Source organism: Acanthochromis polyacanthus, chromosome 18 (genome assembly GCF_021347895.1).
Source record: "Acanthochromis polyacanthus isolate Apoly-LR-REF ecotype Palm Island chromosome 18, KAUST_Apoly_ChrSc, whole genome shotgun sequence".
Lineage (NCBI taxonomy): Eukaryota > Metazoa > Chordata > Actinopteri > Pomacentridae > Acanthochromis > Acanthochromis polyacanthus.
In genome coordinates, this window is record NC_067130.1 from 16,812,133 (window position 1) to 16,835,080 (window position 22,948).

The 22,948-nt window shown below is 39.4% G+C and overlaps 1 protein-coding gene across 1 annotated transcript in view; it reads left to right on the forward strand.

The window, feature by feature from the left end:
* Positions 1-22,948, forward strand: part of LOC110949472 (netrin receptor UNC5D) — a 211,636-nt gene that overhangs the window by 114,476 nt on the left and 74,212 nt on the right. The window contains exons 3-4 of the mRNA XM_022191566.2: positions 15,079-15,222; positions 15,457-15,560. Coding sequence (XP_022047258.2) covers positions 15,079-15,222; positions 15,457-15,560 — 248 coding nt within the window. The remainder of the gene's footprint in view (positions 1-15,078; positions 15,223-15,456; positions 15,561-22,948) is intronic.

The following is a 22,948-nucleotide window of genomic DNA, read 5'->3' on the forward strand; positions in this document are numbered from 1 at the left end:
CAACCATATTACAACTGACAAATTTTCACAGCATTTCATGACCTTGACAGCAAGATGTCAATGTGTAGTGTGTTGGTCCAGTGAGGCCACAATACTGGATCTAGTGAGCTGCATGAAGAACATGGGGATCAAAACATTACATGAGGACCAGACATTGACAGATATTTGGGAAAATTTGCTCCAAATGTTGAAAAATACAGATGGAACTGGTAGGAAAATCCACTCCACAGATCATTGAGGTCTTGATTCATTTTCCTCAAGTAGTAAACATTTGTTTGTCTTAATACATGTAAAAGCATGCACGTTACCACACAATCCTGCCTCCCAAAAAGTCCATCCACATACCACCAAACTGCATTGTTACTTATATTTTGAGGGAAACGACTCGCATATCACAAATTCATTTCAATAGATACATCTTTGGAATCTCCTTTACCTGTTCACCATCACTCCTTTCCAGTCAGCTAATCATGTATTAGATTTTCCTAACTCTCATTGAGTAGTTTTGGTGTCTAAACTTAACCAAGCTTCTTGCATGTATCTTCAAGTTCTAATGTCATGGTCTTTCCCTTTGGTGACAAAATATATTTTTCAAAATTAAATTTTGTTTCTTTTTAAATGTAAACTAGAGTCCTTTATAGCTGTGTAAAAGCCTAATTTTGGAGACCAAGTTGTAAATGGTGCATTTGTGACTACTGGACAGAGAGAGGCTAGCTGCTGTGTTGAGCTCTTTTTCCCAATCTTTGTGCTCTTTAGCTGCCTGCTGGCTGTAGCATACGGACATAAGAGTCGCATCAATCTTCTCATGCAAGTCTCAGCATGAAAACAAAAAGCGCAAACATCAAAATGCTACTTTTAATACATGCGGCCGTGATAAAAAGCAAAGACTCTCAGAAGAGACAGATATTGTTGGATGACGGGGAGAAGCTTTAGATAATCAAAATCATGAAACGGCGAGGAAAGAGCTAAACCACAGGGCTGTGGTGGCAAACATTCAACTTCTCAGATAGTCTCATTACTGCTCTCGCACCTTTTGAACAGATGTGGCAATCAGAGTGGCATTTTGAAAACGGCTCACTAAAGGGGGAGAAGAGAGTTTCTCCAAGCAAGAAAATAGTGTTGTCTGAAGGATGCAGAGTTTATTGACGGGAGTATAATAAGGCACAACAAATCTGCAGGCGAAGGCAGATGGTGTGGCATTTAAAGAGGAACTGCAGAGATACTGAAAGTTAGTTATGTCATGTTTACTGTGTGATATTGCCTAGCTGTATTTTCTAGTGATCTGCTGGCAGTCAAACGACTGTTGTTGGTAAAATATCTACAGTGATAAATAATTAAAGAAGCAATAATTACTTTAAACTCTTTCAATGTTGGAATCATTAAAAACTGCACTTGTAGTTCTGCTTTATCACATCATATCACAGCTAAAAATACATTTTTGGAATTAAAAATGAGATGCCACTTTTGCCAGATGAAAAAAAAGGAGGCCATGACACGCGGGAATATTGCCTGCTGGTAATCCTGTGTTTTTGGATAAGAGAGGAAAAAATGGGAAGAAAGACAGAGGAGAATAACTGGTAATGAGAGCAGTGTGAACTTTTAATTGTCTCTCAGGTTTTTACTGTGAACGCATGTGCCCTGTGTATCTGAAGCATGTCATATAAACTGGCACGCTGACAAACATCTAACTGAGCTGTCTGTGTGCACAAGCCTGTGTGGTTATTCTGCTGCAGCCTACTTCTGTTTGCACAAGATTTAATCAATGTAAACACAGTGAATCACTGCGCACAATGGCTCTGCCCAGTGCTCTACTTTTCAAATTGGAGGCTGCAGATTTATCACATATCTGCCCTGCTTCCTTCAGACAGTTTTATGAGATTTAATTAAAGTAACTGGAGAAGGTTTTCATCTTTTCAATATAAAGCACCTGTAGATGCTAAGTATCACCCATTAATTTTTAACTCCCCGCAGAGGGCTTTTCTGAAATCACAGCTCCTCATTTGCAAGTGTTAACTAAAATTGTTTATTTATGTTATTAGCATTATTCCTGGAATTTTGGCTCCTCCTGGGGATTTAGCATGCACTCGCTGACAGAACCTGGTTCTCGCATGTCTATTCTCAGCACGGCTGTGATCCAGCTTTCACCAAAATACCAACACTTTGCTTTGTGCTGCCTCATTTGAATGAAACTACTGTTGCGTTGTGCCGTTCCTCACACACTGGTGCCAAGCACACTATATGATATGAAAATGCCAAACAGAAAACACCAGCATGTTCTTCTTTTGGTCTGTCGTAAAAATAAGGCTCTTGGTGAGATGTTTAAAAGGAGTATTCTTACCTAGAAAAGATACAATTCAGAAACTGACCAATCCGCCTCAAAGTAATTAACAAAACAAGAAAATGTTGTATTTTGGTCTCCTCTACTGCTGTATTTGGTGAAGCCATGAGACTGAAATGTGCCACTGCAGTGACCAAATCCAAGTCGGCAAACTACAAGACAGAGAGAAGTCCAAGAAATATTTGAGGAATAAAACTTTAGAGACCTGACTGAAGTATTACAGCACTTGCATATATATTCCAAAGATTTGTCTCTTAATCTGTCAGAGAAAGACATTTTCTTGAGCTTTTTAATTGCCTTCTTGCATAAAGTCAACCTCTACGGGTGAAAGATTAGGCAGGTACAGGAACAGTTATTCTAAAAATGTCAGAAAAAATGTGAAGTGTTACATTAATGATGCATCAAGAGATAAAAACTTCTCAACTTTGCTTCTGCTAGGGGTGGGCAGATTTATAATGTATTGAGTATTAACTCTAGTCTCAGCAGAATCACTCCCAAAAACTTGATCCAGCCCATATTAGACAATGTTCTGGACACACCAGTACTCTTCATAGTGTATGCACTCTGTATTTATTTATTTTTTATTCATTGTCATCCTTGAGCCATTTTGTATGACTTTGTGGCAAAAAAGGTCTGTGCTCAAGATCAAGATATGCCATGCTGTCCCTCCAGCATCCTCATAAGTTCACAAAGTGCAGAAGTTCATACAATCAACAGATCAACTTAAAACTAGAAGGATTTTAAGAGACCACAGTTCTCCAACCTCTATCTCACAGTTTTAAAGAGAGTGATCTTAATCTGCAACAAAATTTAATAGCTTCTTCTTTGCCCCTGGTCCACCTCCTCACCAAGCTACATGAAAGTCACCCTGCTAGTCTTTGTGTATATCGTGCTGACAGACAAACAACACAGAAAATCTTCACACACAGTTAAATATGAATATGCAAGTTAACAGTAAACCAAATTTAAAATAAATTTTCAGGCGAAGGTGCAGCGCAAACAATAAAGATGATAAAACATAGTTTGTCAGTCAGGATAAGCATTCAGATACCGATGTTTGTCAGCAGAGGAGGATGTGAGATGGATTATTCACTACTTTCTGTGCCTCTCCAAGCACAGACCTGTTCTGTAAAGACTGCAGTGAATGGTGTCCTTTCCTTCCTATAACCTTCATTGCAGTCTGCAAGGCAACATCGAGAAACATATTTTACCTTAACTGCTTAGATGGCTTACCTGATTATTCTCTCCTGGACTGACTGGTAAAATAAAAAAACACACGTCTCTAATCTATACCATAAACTCTAAGACTTCTTATTAAGTTTAGTGTCTCCTGTATCCTGAAACCTGAATGTATCCTGAAAGTATCAGTGTGCATGGCAAGCTAATTTTAAGAACACATCTGGCTGATGGGAGTGCTATGAATAATTAATTATGATTGCATATTGACTGAGGATCAAATATCATCACTTCATTTTCCTTCATGATTACCATAATGAATATGACACCATTGCACAGATGTTTGTGTTTTGTTTTTTTTTCTTTTTTTAGATACTACTACAAATAATGAACTTCAGTCAGTCAGCGATGCTTGTGAACACTGTAAGGGATTATTTGGATACGTTTTTCTGTGTTTCTATCTTTACAGTGTAGCTTATTAGTTGAATCAGCTCTGTATCAATGTCTTATGCCAGCCCAGTTTCACACCAGATTGTGTAGAGGCAGCACTGGTCCACAGCTCCAAAGATTATTTTCACAAAAAGTGTGAGATTCCTACATTTTTTTAGGGGCTATTTTTGTGGATGGACTAGTCACCTCTACAAACCTAGAAAACAACTGGAGCTTTGTGGTTAGCGTTTGCATGGGTGTATTTTAACCCAAAACACCATCTTTTCCCAGCCGATGCCAATCCACCCATGAATGATTATGTAATGAATGAAAGACTCAATTAAACAGAGACTGAGGAACAAAGAAAATGCAATCAGCAGGAAGTGCAATAAGAAAGCACCAAACCGCAAAAGACAGCAATGATAGAAAGTGAAGTGTTTGGTTTTTGTGTTGGTTGTAATTTTCCCTGTTAGTATCCATAACAGTTTGAGAAGTGCATATCCGTACTGTGTACATGTGTTGTTTTATGTATCCTGTGTGGATGTTATGGTTACCAAACAGACATTCTGTCTTTACATATTTTGTCATCGGTGCATGCATGTCCTAGCTTTAGCTCTACCACAACTTTCCTGACCTGAGCTTTGAAAAATTCCACTGTTTGGAAATGAAATGTGAACATTTTTTTCAGTGATGGTCATCCAAGTTAGCAATCAGTAATCAGTTAATCATTAAAATGAATGAAATGCATTAGACTTTCTCCATATGGGGCTGCACACTGGCTCAGTACTTAGCGCTCTCGCCTTGCAGCTAGAAGATCTCCGATTCGCATCCCGGCCTGAGCATGCGTGGGTTTTCTCCAGGTTCTCCAGCTTCCTCCCACAGTCCAAAAATATGCAGAGGTTAACTGATGATTCTAAACTGTCCGTTGGTGTGAATGTGAGTGTGATTGTTTGTCTCTATATGTAGTGCTGTGATAGACTGGTGGTCTGTCCAGGATGTCCTCTGCCTTCACCCTAAGTCAGCTGGGATAGACTCCAGCCCCCCATGACCCTAATGAGGATTAAAGGCATTATGGAGGATGTTTTTTTTTGTTTGTTTAATTTGTCTGATTCACATAAAATGAATATACTGACCTTTAGTGGACTTGTACGTATGGTCTCTAAAAGAATAAAAAATAAATAAATAACTGTGGACATGGCAGGACCTGACAAACATCAGCCAATCAACGCGCTCGGACCGAGGCGTTTGGTTTGCTCCCTTTCCTGTCAATCAAAAATCTTCCGGCTCAGGCCTAGTTACGTAGATTACGTACGCCTTGGACTTACGTGTTTTCTGTATGTGTTGCTTTGGTATAGCTTCGTAGTTAGCTGGCGACTTGTTTTGCTCATCTTTTTTTTTACATAATGGCAGATAAAGATCCAGGGGGACCCAGCCGTAAAAGACAACTTCACGAGTGCTACGCAAGTTTCTGGAGGGGGGCGTTTCTTCGTAAATGTTAAGAGGGGGGAGGTTAGAGGAGGGTGAGGGAGAGGTTGTATGTGCGCATGCGCATGCTACGTTCAAAGTCGTAGGAAATTAAAACTCCTCTAATGCCTTTAAGCATTGTGTAGAGTATATTTATTTCTAAACATGTTTGCTGCATAATCAGACCATTTACATTCGGTGAGAAACCACGCAGGCACAGACATAACATGCAAACTCCACACAGAAAGACTCCAGGCCATGATTCAAACCAAGACCTTCAAGCTTCAAGGTAACAATGCTAACAACTGCATCACCATGCCACCCTGTAATAGGAATATTCTCTAGATTAAATTGCTCTCTTCATATAAGTGCTGGCCGAGCCCATTAACTCCTACAGAAGTCTCTGTCATGGTGTTCCATTGCTAGCTATACCTTCACAATGTTCCTCGGCCAGACAAAACACCAAAAAACAGTTTTCCCTTAAATAACAATCACAATTCAGATACGATACAACTAAAATAATGATCACAAAACTATTCATTTAAAAATTTGAATACCAACATTAACGTCTCCATGGTCCCTTGTGTTTGGTAACATGAAATTGCCCATAGGCTGAGCGACCGCCTCTTCGAGTCATCACAGTATTAAACACAACAAACTGGTGGTAGTCTGCCATCACAGTAAACGGTGACAAGCTCCACTTGGTTGTGCAACTAGGTACTACAGTTAATGTGTCCTTTGTCTTGTCAATTTCTATGTTTGTAATTAATGAAATTATGAATGGCAATTAATCACTTAATGATTAATCCTTAACATCCCTTGTTGAGAGCTGTTTTTATTAAAAGATTGCTGTGCAGTTCCTGAAGCTGTAAGTTGTATTCTGAGCGTGAAATGTACCATGGGAGGGAGAGAAAGAATGAGACACTCTAAATTATAACACAGGAAGTTAAACGGCCCAAATCCTTTATCGATTTTTAAACTACTTTGCGTCTTTGATCTGAAGTCATCTTCAAATTCAGTGTGAAGATAATCTCTCAGCCCGAAGTTTGGAATTTGTCAAGAAAAAAGTACATTGATCGGCTTTCTGGACAACACGATTATTGCTGAACAGCAGCGTATCTTCTGATTCAGTGCAACAGCATTTATTTCCTTATCCCTTCGCAGTTGTAAGCCTTTTGATAAACCAGAGGCGGACGAGGCTCAGCTGGATATTCCATGTAATCATTGCTACCCAGATTCTAACCTTCCTTCAGGAAAACTACTCTCACTGATAAACTCCTTAGAAAGATTTTGGGGAGCTACATTAAGTCTATACAGACACCAAATCAATCAGTTGCTGTTATTTATTTGGAAATGCCTCAAGATTCCAAAGACAAGGCAGCATCCTGCACACTCTGACCTATTACAGGAGAAAACTTTATTTTTGTCTCATTGAAATGCTGTAAGAGGGATAGGAGATGGAAATGAATGATAGAACTCAAGAGATTATTGAAGGACAGAGTGAAAGAGGAGGAGAGAGGAAGGTGGAACAGAGGGGATATCTGTGCCTATAGACTTGAGCTGAAAGGATGATACCCTGATGGAGAGATAAGTGAAAGAGGGGATAATAGGAGAAAGAGGACATTGGAAATGGAGAGGGCGATGGGAGAGTGAAAGAGAGGTTGAAAATGGATACCACATTGGTTGTCTCGAAAAGGAGAGGATAGCAGCTCCTGCAGATCCAGTGATGAAGAGATAGTGATTGAGGTAAAGTGTACGAATGCTGGGTGTACAGAGGAAGTAGATATCTATTCCTGTTGATGCCCTGTCAAAGACTGACTCCAGTGTTGTGTATTATGATCCTGGCAGTCTGTGAGATACCATCAATGAGCCATGAACTCACAACAAAGGAGGAGAGGTGTGGACTGGTGAGGGGAAAGTGAGACGCCTCTGAGTCTCTCAGTGTCAAAAACTATTAGTTTAAGGAATGCAAGTGAAATAAATGAAGTGGCCCACAGAGTGAAAACTACTTGTGTATGCAGAAGTGGTTCCTAATAAGCACACACGCGGTTTTTGGATAAACATAAACAAGGCAACAGGGGGAATGACACAAATAAGAACTTGCCGCATTTTAATGGCTGAATTATCATGATTTTCTTATGCATGGAGTAATGCGTCCCTTTGGTTCCAGGATTAAGTATGACACACACAGCTGGGACCAGACTGAAGATGTTGCTGGGAGCATGTTCCGCTTGTCTAGCAGGGTTCGTCTGTGTCTGGCCTTTAGCCAACTCTCCCAGCCCCCACATGCTGAGCTGCATGCCGCAATGTCACATCACACAAACATTTCCCCAAAGCTGGGTTCACATCAGACAGAAGCTCTCCTAAAGCTATATCCATCCACCTCAACCCACAGCCCACGCCATGTCACCCACTATGTACACAGCAGCCTCACGAGGATCCCTCAGACAAACAGAATTCTGAAATCCCCCTCTGCTGTGGCATTAAGTACGCCGGAGACGACCTGGACATGGCTGAGCTGAGCCGAACCAGCCGGGCCCTGCCGAGCCGCTCGGATTGAGCCACTTGTAGCTGGCATTGCTTGACTCTCTCAGGGCCTCTTCATCAACTCAGCCAAAGCGAAACAATGGTCTAAAGCTGGGAGAAGACACCATAGGCCCTATGCCAAACAAATAAAAAGAGAAACCGACAAAGAAAACGAGCAACGTAGAGCATCTGCATTGGTATATCGCTCCCTGACTGTTACAGAGGCTAGATTAGAGACATTTTAAAGGACATGATTGAAGGGGAAATTGGAAGCTGTTCCAGCTTGAGGTCTGTTGTCAAGGCTTTGTGGCGTTCTGTCAAGAACCACTGGCATGATCCTGAAGGGAAAGCTGGGAGAGTGCAGGAGAAAAAGAGGTAAAACAAAAATAAACAGTCACCGAGGGACAGGCTCATGCAGGAGCTGAACGGATGTTTGTGTTCCTGAATGCACAGAAGTGACGGTCACCATCAGCATGACTGCAGTTATTGGATAATTTCTCTAACAGTGTCTCCAAGTGTCATTTCAGGCTATTTGAAAAAGGGACTAGGCTCTTTGATCTCTGCCTAATGTGAGAGAACCTGGAAGTCAGTGTCTTTCTGATTTTACTCTTTTGTTCATGTCGCTTTCAAAAGAAAAGCCATGGCCCTCACTCAAACGAACAACACCCTCCCCTCCATTTGCAGTATATTTAGTACTACTATTCCATGAATCTGCATTTGAATACATGTGTGCTGAAGAGAAATTTAAGGCTACTGAAGGTGTGGTTTAGTACATTTTTGTGCAATATGAATGATATGAAAAGGATAATTTCTGTTTACTTTCATTTAATTGTGTGTCTGAGGAAGCGCTTTTGCAGAGCTGCAGCTCACTCCACTCTGTATAAATGTTTTTCAACTTAAAACATTGCATCGGGAACAGTAGATATTTTTTCTTTTCCATTAGTATTCTGTTTTCCTCGTCATTAATAAAGATGAGGAGGTCTGATTTTTGCAAAAGCTATTGTGAATTAGGGGACAGCATGAATAAACCTATTCCCTAGTCTCTTTAGTGTTTTAGGCTCTTGTCACAATCCAGTAATGAAATCGCTTGTCTAAAAGCACTTACTGAAGTTTAGAGGTTACATCAAAGAGAGAGATGAAGGCGTGATGTTAGTTATTTTTGAACGGATTCTAAATTCTAACTAAAAATTTTAGGACTTTTACCAAAATAGCACAAAAGATGGACTGAGCAAGTTTTCCACAGCGTATGTGCTGTAGTACAGTTAATAAAGAAAAGGCTAAACTTTGTTTTTATTCTGAACTCATACACTAGACTTATATACTTATACTTCATACTTCCATAAAAAAATGTCATCTTCTAGTCAGCTTAAATAATGTTCCAGTAATGAGTTGTAGTGGAGGAGAAAATTCATCCATCAGTGAATCCTCAGACTCACTACACTGCAGAGAAAACACCGAGCTACTCGCTGTGTTTATATCTGATAATGCCACAAAAATGTCTGACTTTTTCTCTGGCTGCATTCAGATTTATATGACTGTATGACAACTGTCGAGATTGCTTCATTTTCTGTGTTAAATTGTTTTCTACTGCCACTTATTCTCCTTGCGTGTAGCTGCTAACAAAACACACAAAATAGCAGTGATGGAAGGAGTATTCAGATCCTTCTCTTAAGTAAAAGTAGCAATACACCCATGTTAAATTCCCTACATGAAAGATTATACCTAAGTAAAATTAAGTTAAGAGTATTAGGAGCAAGAATGTAGGTAAAGTATTAAAGTAAACACACTAGTTTGGTCCCTCTGGATGATATATTATTATGTATGGCATCATTAGATGATTAATACAGAAACATCAGTGCATCAGCAGCATGTTGCTGGTGTATCTGCTGCAGACGGAGCTAGTCTGAACTACTTTATATACAGTTTTATATACAGGGACAGCAGATAAATCTGAGTTGTCATCAGATGATTAAAGAGACCAAAAGCTGTGTTCTTAAACACAGATCAGATTTTAGTTTTTGGGATTTTTACTGCAATCTTTGATTTGTGGTGAGATACTGGATCATTTGAACTTTTATTGAAATGGAATCATGTGAGAAGTTTCAATATGTTTTCTAAAACTTGCATCTGAAATGTGGCCCTAAATTGATGCTGCTTTTTTGTAAAATATTCCGAATCAAAAAGGGTTACTCTTGAACATTCTGTTACATTTTATAGGCTTGTTAAATTTGTCCATTGTGTAGCATCTTTATTTCAGTCAGCAGCACATCTGATGCTGGGTCCCGGCACAGAGAAAGTAAAAAAATTCTGAAAATTATTCATTACCTTTCTAGAAATGTGTCATAAACTAATTAGCAACTTACCATGAAGAGAATGCTTCTCTTAATCACTGTTTACTGAGCTGTAACATGCACTCTGCTACATGTGCTGCAGTTGAACACACTCTGCTAGACACACTATGACACAATTTCTAAGCTACCCCAAACATACTGGCCTGTGTGATGTTCTGTAAAAGAAAAACGTTTTCATATATTTGCGACAGGCCAGTACTGGTCGATAATATCAGCCAGCTGATAGACCAGTTAAGCTCTTATTATTTACAGTGGTGGAAAAAAGTTTTTGGGCACCCTTAAAATTTTATACAATCTCAAATAATATCATGAAACATTCATGTTTCAGAAGGTGTGGCTTCATTAGAAAGACACAAACGAATACAATAGTATATTTTTTGTTTATTGTTTTCAAGAAAAACTAACAAAACTAAATTCTTGACAGTTTCAACATGTCAATTCTCAACATTGTCAGTATCTAAGTCAACAAATAACAGAGAATGTGTTCAAAACTGAACAAAAAACAAATTAACCATCACATTTTACTTGCCCTCTGGGGTCATTATTGCCCTCTGGGGACAAATGAAGTTTTCTGAATCACATCAGCAAATTAATATGTAGTGGTCCTGCCATTAGCACGCAGTAGAGCTCAAATCCTGGCTGACATGTTCCCTATGAGCCTTTCATACTGTTGAGTTAGCAGTTTGTCTTATCCCATTCTTCTTGAATTACTGCTTTTAATTCTTCTAAGTTCTTTGATTTACGCTTTAGAACAGACCTCTGATAATCCACCACAGATTTTCAATGGGACTCATGTCCGGGGATTGAGCTGGCCAATCTGAGACCTGGATACTGTGCTCCTGCAGCCAAGTTCTGCTGGCCCTGGATGTATGTCAAGGAGCATTGTCTTGGTGAAACATCCAGTTTTATTTATCGATTTCTTCACATTTTGGCAAAACCAAAACATCTTGTTCAGGCTACTACTTCAGTAGCACCAGTTTCTACTGTACTTGTGGATTACAGTCCCTGGAATTGCTTTAATACTGAAGAAAATGTTTAAATGTGATGAATCACTGATGATCAGCATGCAACTGACGTCTTGTGTTTTTTCTGAGTTGTGACTTTCCGAGGAAGAGTGGCTGAAGGGAAACAAATCAAACTGTTCATATCTGAATGATATAATCAAATTCATCTACATCACTGCTGCATCGGGCCAAAAGAGTTCTTCCTCAGTGACACAGTGACACTGCAAATTCCTCATGATTAGATGACAAATTTACCCCCTCACAAGAGTGCAGACTTGTTTTCATTTTGCTGTAGTTAAATCTGCCTCACTCTCACTTAATCAGGCATGTTGATTAGGTCTCTAATTTGCAGCAGTGGAAAGGAGGAGTAGATGGAGTGGAGGGAGGGTGGGTTAGGGGGTTTATTGTACATAATATCAGTCAGTCAATGCGGAGGATTACAGTGTCTTCAGAGAACATTTCTGTTTTACATTACTTCATTAGGCTCCCTTTGATAACCTTTCATTTCACATTATTAGTTTTCATTTAATCCCGGCCCATGTCTAAGCTGCTGTCTGCAATGTGCGGCGTGATGGCAAAAGCCTGTGGAGAGACGGTTCCTCTACAAGTGTAGGTCTGCGTAATTAAGCAGTAAGCCACAAGAGGCCGAGCTTTACAGTGATTTTTGAACAGCTGCTGCGAGATGTGTAGTTAAGCAGGACTTGTTAGATGTTCTGAAAATCAGTGACGATCTACCTCTAGTTTTCTTCAAATTGAACAAGCTTCTGTAGCTGCTACATTTACAATAATCAATGCCAATCAAATCCAAATTATTATGTTCTGAAGTTTTTTTTCTGTAAGATTCAGGGAATTCAATTCAGGAAATCAGTCATTATTGACTGTATATGTTATGCTGGTCATATCAGCATGTGCAGTAATTACTTCTCTATATAGAATTTTTCCTTATTCATGACGGGAGTCCTCCATCTCATCCTAGATTCTAATTGCCTGCCTACACGAGGGATAGGAAAAAATATGTGCATGTTTGCAGTTTCATCTCACTGATAACAGCCTCACAGTTTACTGTTCACTTTCCTACAGCTGTATCAGAGCTGCATTAAGATGCTACTAATGCAAATCACCAAGCTTTCTGCTGCTGTTTACTCACATTAAAAGCATTGAACCGGCAAAACACAGGGTGCCATTTTTTGTGTAGCAATCAGAGGAAACACAATTTATAAAGGCAATAAGGTTACGCCAAATGAGCTCATTCATCATAGAAAATGTTGACTAAACAAGATATGGTTCTGTTGGTAATTTTTTGGCAGCTGTCTTTGCCAGTTTTAAATATTGCAAAGAGCAATGAAACAAGAAGAGCCAGCTATGGTTACAGAGCTGCTTGTGACTGCTTATGATACCAAATATTGATTTATTTTTTTTAAGTAAATAGGTTTGTTGGCTGTACTGCAACAAAGAAGAAAAACCAGGTGATCTTCTGTTGTATTTGTGAAGTAGTAGCTCCTCAAGGACTGTTTTTTAAGTATTTAAGCCAACTTTTTTTTACTATCAGAAACCACAAGTCTCACAAAATCAACAAGAAGCATGAATTCAAACTTTAAGTGTTCTAGAATAAAGGTTCTGTGTGCAGTATTCAGAAACACTGGATGTCATTGGATGACATTCTGGTATACACCGAATAATGGTAGCAAGTTGTTGTCAATTCAAGTGATGTTATCTTCACTTCACTTTTGTCTGTTTAGTCAAACCTAAATGCTATCTTTTAACCTTAGCTCGGTCCTTTAAAGTACTTTACAGTGTGCTTCTCATTCACACATCGCTGGAGCAGACCTCCCATGCAGGGCATTAGCCTGCCGTCGAGAGCAACTTGTGTTTTGCCCAAAGAAACTTCGGGACATGAAGAGGCCAGGGACCAAATAGTCAACCTTGTGATTAATATACAGCTTATTCTTCCATCTGACATGTCTGTCCAGAGGAATAGATGCAATGTATTGTGTCATCCTGCAGGTCAAAACTGACCCGTTTTAAAGTTCGAAAATGTGGGGAAAAAAATATATTTTCACAGTGAAACTTCTGATCTCCACATTTTCAGCATTTTTGGGAAATCTTTGAACATTTTTTGGTGGAAAAAAGAAATGTTAAAAATGTTTAAGAACATTCCCAAAAAAAAAAAAAAAAAAATCCATCGAAATTTGCTGGATTTTGGTTGATTCTTCTGTGAATGTTAAAGAAAATATTAGTTTTACTGATATATATGTAATCACTTTTGATATTTTTAAGATTTTTTGGAGGATTTTTACTAATTTTTTGAAAATATTAACAAGTATTTTCTTGTCAAATTTGGAGGATTTATATAAAATAAAACTTACAAAGAAAACTTTTAAGGAATTGTTAGAATTTTCTTTCTGAAGGTTTTGCAAATGTTTCGGAAATCTGGGGAATTTTTTTTGCTGAATTTTTGGATTTTTTTTCAGACAAGGAAACAGTATTTTTGGTGCCCGTAAATGAGGACAACAGGAGGGTAAAGGACACTGGTTGAACACAAGACTTCATAGACAGATTATATTGTGAAATAATTTCATTAAGCATGAAAAAAAGCAATATAAATTAAAAAGGTATTTAACATGTGACACTTCGCACCTGTTTTAGCTGTTGTGCTTTGGTTGTGTCTCTGATTTCACTGTATCATTGTTGAACTTTTGCAATATTTAATCGGCATCACATCACCTCCAGAATCTATCCATAGGCTCTAGTACTAATTTTCTTTCGGGGGGGGGGTGTTTGTGATTGTCAGCCCCCATCCCTACTGTGCAGGCTTAATTGCATGCCGCGGGAAGTGATGAGTTTGGACACTAGACGCCAAAGATTAGCTGTTCATAACTCTTTATTCACATATTAATAAATCTGTTCAAGCTGGCTGACTGAAATTCGGGTTTCTGCAGCATGAGACAGACATCATGCACGTCGGTTGAAAGCTGCAATTTCCTCGATACCCGATAAAGCCACCCTATTATACATTGATGGCCCAAGCCTGTCATCTTTTGTGCATAGTTTGACATAATTGATATACCAGGCTTTTAAATTCCCATCAGTTGTCTCAAAAAATGCTCATCTCATGCATGGCTTATTATGGGCTGCATCACAGACAATATACAGATATTAGCGAATGACCTGTGTGACTTTAAGTCAAAGCTGTGCTGCAGGGATAGATGATTTGTAATAGAAAGTATCTGTGCACATATGCAGGATTTAATTGCACTATTTTGCCTTTTATTCTATTTTATTTTATAGGACCTTGTAATGTTGTCCAAGTGGGGGGGGGAAACGGTGCTCACACTTCCTGTTAAATCGATGAGGACGATGTGTTCCTCTTACCAGCTAATGCATCCCCTGGAAAGCATTTAGAGTCACTCCTGTTTTAATGGATTATGGTTTACGCAGGTATGAAGCCTCACAAACTATTTCTATTGTTTGACGAAACTGCAAGAGAACTTTGTTAAAAGGCTAGTAATGGCACAGGTATTTATATTCAGACTGGTTAGCTCTATGAATTCGGACTGGATTTAAATGTACAGTTTAAATTGTTGTCCAAACAAAATCGCTGAAATGTATTTGGTTTGACAAGCGGCGTCTCCTCCATCTCCTCCTGGCAAATGGCAGATCTGTTTACTGCTGATAATCTTATCAGATTCAAAATTCACTCATCTTGTCCCTATGAATCTTCATCTCTTTGATTGATCATCCCTGCAATGTAATGAAGGCTAATCTAAGCAATCACCCCTTTTGTCTGCAGGCCTGAAGATCCGTGAAGTGATGATCAACGTGTCGCGTCAGCAGGTGGAGGACTTTCATGGCCCAGAGGACTACTGGTGTTTGTGTGTGGCCTGGAGTCACCTGGGAACCTCCAAGAGCCGCAAGGCAACTGTCCGAATTGCCTGTAAGCAACTTCATGTCACTTTGATACCAGACTGATCTTGCAGTCTGTGAAAAGGTCATTCCTCTTCATACCAGTGGCATGATTTTTTTTTTAGAGAGCATTATTATTTTATGTCCATATATGTTTGCGCCAGTAGAGAAGGTCACACATGAAATCATTAGACTTTTAATGTGCATGTTTGGTTGCTCCTTCACGCTGCATTCTCTTTAATGCCGGCTTTATTCTCTTCCCTAGACTTGAGGAAGAACTTTGAGCAGGACCCCCAAGGCACTGAGGTGCCTCTGAATGGCATGATTGTGTTGCACTGTCGTCCCCCAGAGGGAGTGCCTGTGGCTGAGGTGAGGGCTTCTTGCACTTCAAACAAGTAACATTTTCTCCTGTGTTGCCTGGAGAGGGGCCGTCATCTGTCTGGATTCCTCACAGTATAGCTCTGTTTTCATGATGCATTGTTTTGTTACTCTCCAGCCACAGCAAATCAAAGACACATATGCACTTTTCTCCTCAGTTTTGGTACAAATCAGAATTGTAGATGATGAGCTGAAGATGCCATTTGTTTAGATTCTCAGAGCTGCTCTGCTCAGGTTACAGCAATCACTCTTACACTGGGAGTGTTACCTATCTATCTATATATGCATTGCTACGTCGTCTGTTATGTTCTGGGGTAAAAGGATGTATGGCTATGACTTATTTAGATGTCATGTGTTCATTTCGCTCCCGCTATCACCCCCGTTCTCTTTCTTCTGAGGCTGAGTGTTTGTGTGTGTCTGAAAGCCAGCGCCTGTCATTGCCATTTTAATTTTTACTATGAATATAAAATGAGCGCCTCACGGACAGTCCTGTTGAGTGCTGTGTTGTGCTGCGCTCTGATGTTGTGCGTCTCCATGTGGAGGCTCAGTCGGCAGATATGTCAATATCAAAGCCTGTGTGCCCAAGCATCTGAAGCTTTGCATTTACGTAAAGGAGCAGTCTGTGATGTATACGTAAACAAAATGACAGCTGTACCAGCAAAATTCAAAGCACAGAACTGGAACCCCGCTATTACTCAGGAACTGATTGACAGGCCTTTGCATACACTAATAAGTAATTCATGTTTTATTATGCTAATGATTTCAGCTCTGTGTTGGGTGAGTAATTTCCAAACACTGCAGTAAAACTGACATGTTCGTTATATGTTTTATAATGCAGTAAGCTGAGAAACATTGATTTTTCACTTAACATTCAACACAGTCAGAATGATTGGGACAATAACCCATTTTTCATCATCTTGGCTCTTTTCCAGCACACTGGATTTGAGATGAAAATTGAATATGAGTTGAGCTGATATTAAACTCATTTAACTTAGTTTAAGTTCATTTCTTTTTTTTGTCTAACTTTGTTTACTTGACTGAATTTGCATTCATGTTGGCAGTAGAGCTGCACGACATTGAAAAAACAACTGCCACTGCAATATTTTGTTTTACTGCAATAAACATAAAGCGCCTTAGTAAATATAGCATGAGTGTAACTTACCAGCTGCAAGATCGGGTCTGTGGCCAAAGCTCTGCAGCCTTCATCACATTTGTCACAGTAGCTGTTGTTACACGGACCTGACGTCTTTCATCAAGGCCCCAAGCAGCTGCTCTCAGCCCTGCTGTGATGTTTTTCACACTTGTACGACCTGTTTGCAAACAGCAACTTTTCAGTTGGAAGTCATTAATGAAGCGGACGGTCGGATTTATGTTGAGCTTCATTGTACCAAAAGTCTGTTGCTGCTGCACAATGTTCCACTTGTGACAGCTCTATTTCACCTTGTAGCTTTCGTTTAAATACAGCTCGAGCAGGCAACTTGAGAAAAATAGATTCATGATGGCATTAAATGCTGCTTGTCAGGCATCCGGATTATGTTTTTGAACCCCTGTTTGGTATCATGTCTACCACAAGGTGAAAAGTTATCACATCAATGCTTTTTCTCTGCTTTTTGAACCTATCTCATATGGTTTAACTCTGGCAAAGGCATCCCAAATAGGTGTTTGCCTTGATGTCATTCAGATCTGGCTTCACACTCACCATGCAGAGCTCCTTGGTGCCAATCGAAATTGTGAAACAAATAGTGTTTCCTCCTGTCGTGGCAACAACTTGAATACACCACCAACAGAGTGCCTTTTTTGGTTAACATTCTAATTTGTTAAAATATTTAAATGTGATATCGCGTTTCTTTTTGTTTTCCTCTGCTGTTCGTCACATATTTGCTGTGCACATACGAAGCTTACATGTCGACAAACTCAATAACTTGAAAGTTAAATTTAGTCCCTTAAATCTGTATTCTGTCTAGCAACTTCTCTTGTAGATCAGTCATGGAAAATGAGAATCTTGCAAGTCTTGCTTTTGTATCCATCAACAAATAAAGCTGTACCATGTTGAAACAAACAAACTCAAACATGATGCGTTATTGGCAGACTTCACAAGAAACTGTTTCAGTTCAGAGTGTCGGCTTTGCCTGCACATTCCCAGGTGTTTCTAAAGCTCTATTCTCAGTATTACACAATCAAACGTAACTATACAACAAGGCCTGAAAATACAATGATTTTTGAATCAAAGCCTGCCTGTCACAGTGTTGACAGTAACATTTAAAGCATCCTTTAGAATGGGATTTATTGCTGGATTTCAAGGTCTATTAAACTGCATGACAATGTGCAAATAGGTAGAAATAAGAAGGTAATGTTGCAGAAGAGTATTTGGTGATCATGTTTTCCTGACATAATCATGAATTCATGCACAGAATAGACGTTTAAAATGACCCTCTGTTGCCTTGTTTGACAGTTTTGTTGAAGGAAAACGGCATTCTGAGTGTAACTCTGAGCAGCTAAGCCATCAAGTTGCCACACAGCTTATTAAGGTGGAGATAGGAGGTCTGACCAAGAAGTTCTGAGACCGCACCCAAAAAAAGCAAAAATAAAACAGGATTTAAAATTGGCTGTTATCCCCTTCGAGGTTGTGTTCTTGTGCAATACATTGTTCCCATTGCTCTCTAGAAGTCATATTCTGACATTTCAAAGGTGAGCATTTGAAATTCTATCATGCACGATGAGGAAGCACTGAATTTTATTTGAACCTGACTTCATGTTGAGGATCATTGCTGATGAGAGTTGTCTGTGGCTACGACCCAGAGACCAAACAGCAGGCTTCACTAAGAGAGTCTCCAAAACTGAAGAACACTACATCATGGCAACAGTATGAACAAGAACACGCTAACTATTTTGTTCAACATTCATGGTTGTGCACTGTCAGTGGCCAGTTCTACTGTAATGTCCTAAGACATCCAAGAGAAATCACCTGCCACAAAAGACCTGAACACCATCACAGGACATTGAAAGCATCCATGTTATTTGGACATGCCAAAACTATTATTGCTTTCCACTGCTGGAAGTTCTTCCTCTTCCATCCATCCCTCCATTATCTGTACACCGCTTCATCCTCTTTAGGGTTGTGGTGAGGCTGGAGTTCATCCCAGCTGACTTAGGGTGAAAGCAGGGGACACCTTGGACAGGTCACCAGTCTGTCACAGGACTACATATACAAACAATTGCACTCACATTCACACTGACGGACAATTTAGAGTGATCAATTAACCTCAGTATGCATTTGAACTGTAGGAGGAAGCCGGAGTACCCAGAGAAAATCCATGCATGCACATGTAGAACAGGCAAACTCCATGGCTGCAGTACAGGCTTACACAATGCGACAGTGCATACTACAGTATGTCTCTGACGTTTGTAGGCTTCAGACAGTGCTTAATTATAATTTTTAGCAACAATAAATTTGGTATGTTTCTGGTCTCATAAAATATATACTACCCTAAACCAAATGGAGCCACAGCTCATCTTAAATTCAAGCAGAAATCAGCACTTGTGTGTGAATATTCAGAAAAATTTCACATTTTCTTTAGCTAACTCCATTGTGAGTTCTGCATTGTTGTACTAATAAAATGTTGCTCACAAAAAAATGTAGATTGGGGCTTTAAGTCTCCTTAAAGGTGGCAATGGATTCGAGAAGCACACATAAAGTGCATAAAAGTGTGTGTGTGTGTGTGTGTGCGCGCGTGTGTGATGAATGATTCAGCTCGCACAAATGGAGCATCGGTGTACCGCGAGTCTCCCCGATGCATTGTGGTCATCAAATAGGCAACTCCTCATGCATTCATTAATGTGACTCCAGCTAACAAAGAGAATGGTAATAGTAAATAATGCAGTGACAAATCCAGCTCCCTCAAGTGTGACTTGCACCAAGAAAAACGCATCCAGAGTTGGAGAAGTGGCTGTACTTTTCTCTTTTTATGACTTTAGGCATTGCTGAGAGGTTAAAGCCTTTTTTGTAACCAGCACTGTGAAATTTGGCTCAGAGAGAAGCCGAAGCTCAGCTACAGTTTGAGTTTTAGGGAATTGAGGTCATGATGCAGTGTGAGCTGTTAAACTCTGTTTGTATTCTGAGGCATGTTTATTTTGGTCAGGATATTTATTTGAAGCCTCCATATTCCTGCAGTCTGCGTCCTGATGGAAATTAAAACTTGTGATGCTGTGACAATAAATGCTCGGCTGACGAGATGCAAATGAAATGAGTTCCAACTTTGTATCCTGTTTTTACACATAAACGCTGTACAGCCGACTTTACAGCTTGAAATCCCCTTATGTCGCTGCTCTGTTCATGTTCTTGGAGGCAACACTAACAGTGAGAGAGGGAAGAACTTTATCCGCATCTTGCTGTAACTAAGCCACCCGGGAGTTTACTGGGCTGCTGTGTAGGATGTTAATGAAAATCAGAATGCCACATTATCTGTCCCAGCAGTGATAGAGGCAATAATCTGTGCACACTGTAAGTCAGACCACAGAGAATGGATCATAGTAAAACAGCTTAAGCCTGCTTCAGTTTATTGGTGACAAGTTTCAACTGGCTCTTCTTTTTATAGACAGAGCAGTTTATAATACACATTTTATTCACCCTAATGTTGAAGTATTATTGACTTTGAGCACAAAAACATACGTATCTTTTACTTACATAATCACTTTTCTTCAAGGCCAATTGAAAATATAATTCCTTTTTTTCTAAATCAGTGTACATTTGCTCAGTGCTTGTTTTATTCCATTTTCTAGCGTGACTATTTCTATTTTGCATTTAGTATGTTATTTTACTGGACTTTACTTGCCCTTTTAGTCCTATAAAAGCCCTTCTAGGGACTTTCCATCTCCTGAAGAGGACTTCCCTGTACAATTAAGCCATTAACTTTACCCAACAATAGATGACCCTCCCTACGTCCCCACAGGTTTCCTGAAGAGTGTGTTTGAAGCTCAGTGTGGTGGCTCCAGCTGTCGCCATCTTGGCAGCACCTCACTCCTCTCAACTCTCGGCTATTCCAAAAATGAGCACAGGGGTGGAGCGTGCCTGCAGCGGAGGCGACCCGCAGACTCTCCTGTGATGCATCCACCTGGCATTCAAAGCAGCCACAACCTTAATTATGCATCATTCTGAGTCTTGATATGATTTAAATTGGTGAGCCATTTAAAAAATACATCCCCTGTGTAGTTGTCCTGAATGGGGAAATTAACAAGACCAAAACAGTTTTGTGCACTCGACTGTAAACATGTTTATGTAAGCTTGGCCATTTTAACATGGGGGTCTGTGGGAATTGACTCACTTTTGGAGCCAGTCTCAAGTGGCCATTTGAGGAAATACACTTTGCCGTCGGTCTCATTTTTCAGCCCCAAATGTTGTTGCTTAAGCTAAATTAAATAACCATTTATTTTGTAGCTTTACTGGTGCTTCCTTTGGCATTCAATCATCTATTAGATGGGGTAGGACTAGTCAAAAGTGTTATAAAAGGATAATATTTTAACGTAAAGCTGCAATGTGTCTCAAAAACGGGATGCATTTTCTTTGACATCTGAGTCTTTCTTTTCAGGAAGAAAATGTATTTCTTCTTTCTTAACATATATTAAAATGCATTTTAGTTGTAAAGAAATATACCTTTTGGAAGACAGTTGCTCGCGTTTGCTATAAATTATACAATAATGTATTGGAGAGCTGGTTTTGATTTATCTGCGATTATTGTGTCTCTATCAAGTTCACCATGAACAAACAAATAAACGGAATGTATAAAAATCTGAATTATTTTTCTCACTGTTCATTTCTGTGTTGAGAGGCTCTGAAATGGTGTGTGAAACGACTTTAGTTCCTCTCAAACAGTTAAGCAGCACAGAGAGCCAAGAGGAGACAGATCAGTGCTGTAATACTGCCAGCATAATTAATAACCAAAAACAATCAAGCAGTCATCAGGAAGCATACAGTAGCTGTCGAAAGCTGGGATTCATAATGTTATTCACAATGTCACGTATTGCGTTAGAAAAAGTTCATGGAAATGCCAAGGTTTGGAAGAAACAAGAAGTCTTTATATTTGCTTTGATGTTGGGTGTTTACTTTGTTCAGAATGTTTTAATGTAAGATACAACACATCTTTTAATAAGGTCTGATGTAGTGAACATTTGGCTTACATGATTGATCAGCAGCTTTTTTTTCATTGTCGTGTTCTCTGGACATCATGAAAAATGTCCAATACCAGCTGGCACAAAAGAACAATTGCATAATTTAACAATTTGTAAACAGTTCTTGAACACAGCTGTCCATTTTTCATTCATGGATGGCCAAAGCTTCTTGTTCTTCTTCTCTGTTTAATACAGCCATGTGTAATGTCACCTGTGCTGTAACCTTCTGATAAAACTGTGCCACTTAGTTTATTCAATCAAGTCCAATTCTGGCTTTTTTGGTGACAAATTAAAAGTTTGTTTAAAATCAATTTGACAGTATTCTAGAAATGCGAATACAGAAAAAACACAAACTGATGGAAAAGATGAAACTTTCAACTAATGAACTTTAAAACAGGATTCTTAGATTCTGAAACTACATGGCCTATTTTCTGCCCCAAATGTATTCAGTAACTAATTGGGGAAGTATTTGTCACAACCATGAATGGGATTAGTTTATCCACCATGTAGGAAGCGCTCATGTCAAAGTCTGACTTAAGGAGAAATTTGTCAAACCTCTGTTGTACAGCCTACTTAAAATGACACGCAGGAAAATACTTAATGAGTCTTGCCAGCTGTAAATAAGTTAAGTGAAAATTGGCTTTTAAAGTTTAGTGGTGGAGAGGAAAAAAGGACTTCAGTAACTTTGGGGGGAAAAGAAATGTTTTCCAATCATTAGCCTCACATTAACCGCCCAAGTATTCCATACCAAGAGTAATTAATCATCAAGCCTCTCATCCAAAGTCATTTGAAGTGCTTAAAATGTAATTATTCAGTGATAAACATAACATTTCCAGAGATGGTGTCGAGATAAACCAAGGACACGACAAGGGTTTAGGTACCCCCGCCTCCAGAGTATGTAGCTGTCAGATTCAGAGGGCTCATTTGTTTAATGTGATATCATGAAAGTCATTGTTGCATTGAGAAAAAGGCCATACATGACTGAGGGAAGACGGAGGGGAGGCAGGCATGAGGGAAGTGAAAGGAGGAGGGCGCTTGTTAATGAAAATCAACCTTAATTGAATCAGATGGAACAAAACCTCCTGCATGCTTTGTAATCGTCTTCATGTCGCTTTCGCTTCCCATTGAATTGATTGTAAATGTAGGTCATTACATCTGCTTTCAGAATAATTGGGTTTTTAGACCTTGTGCAGGGAGGAATTGGAATGACTTGT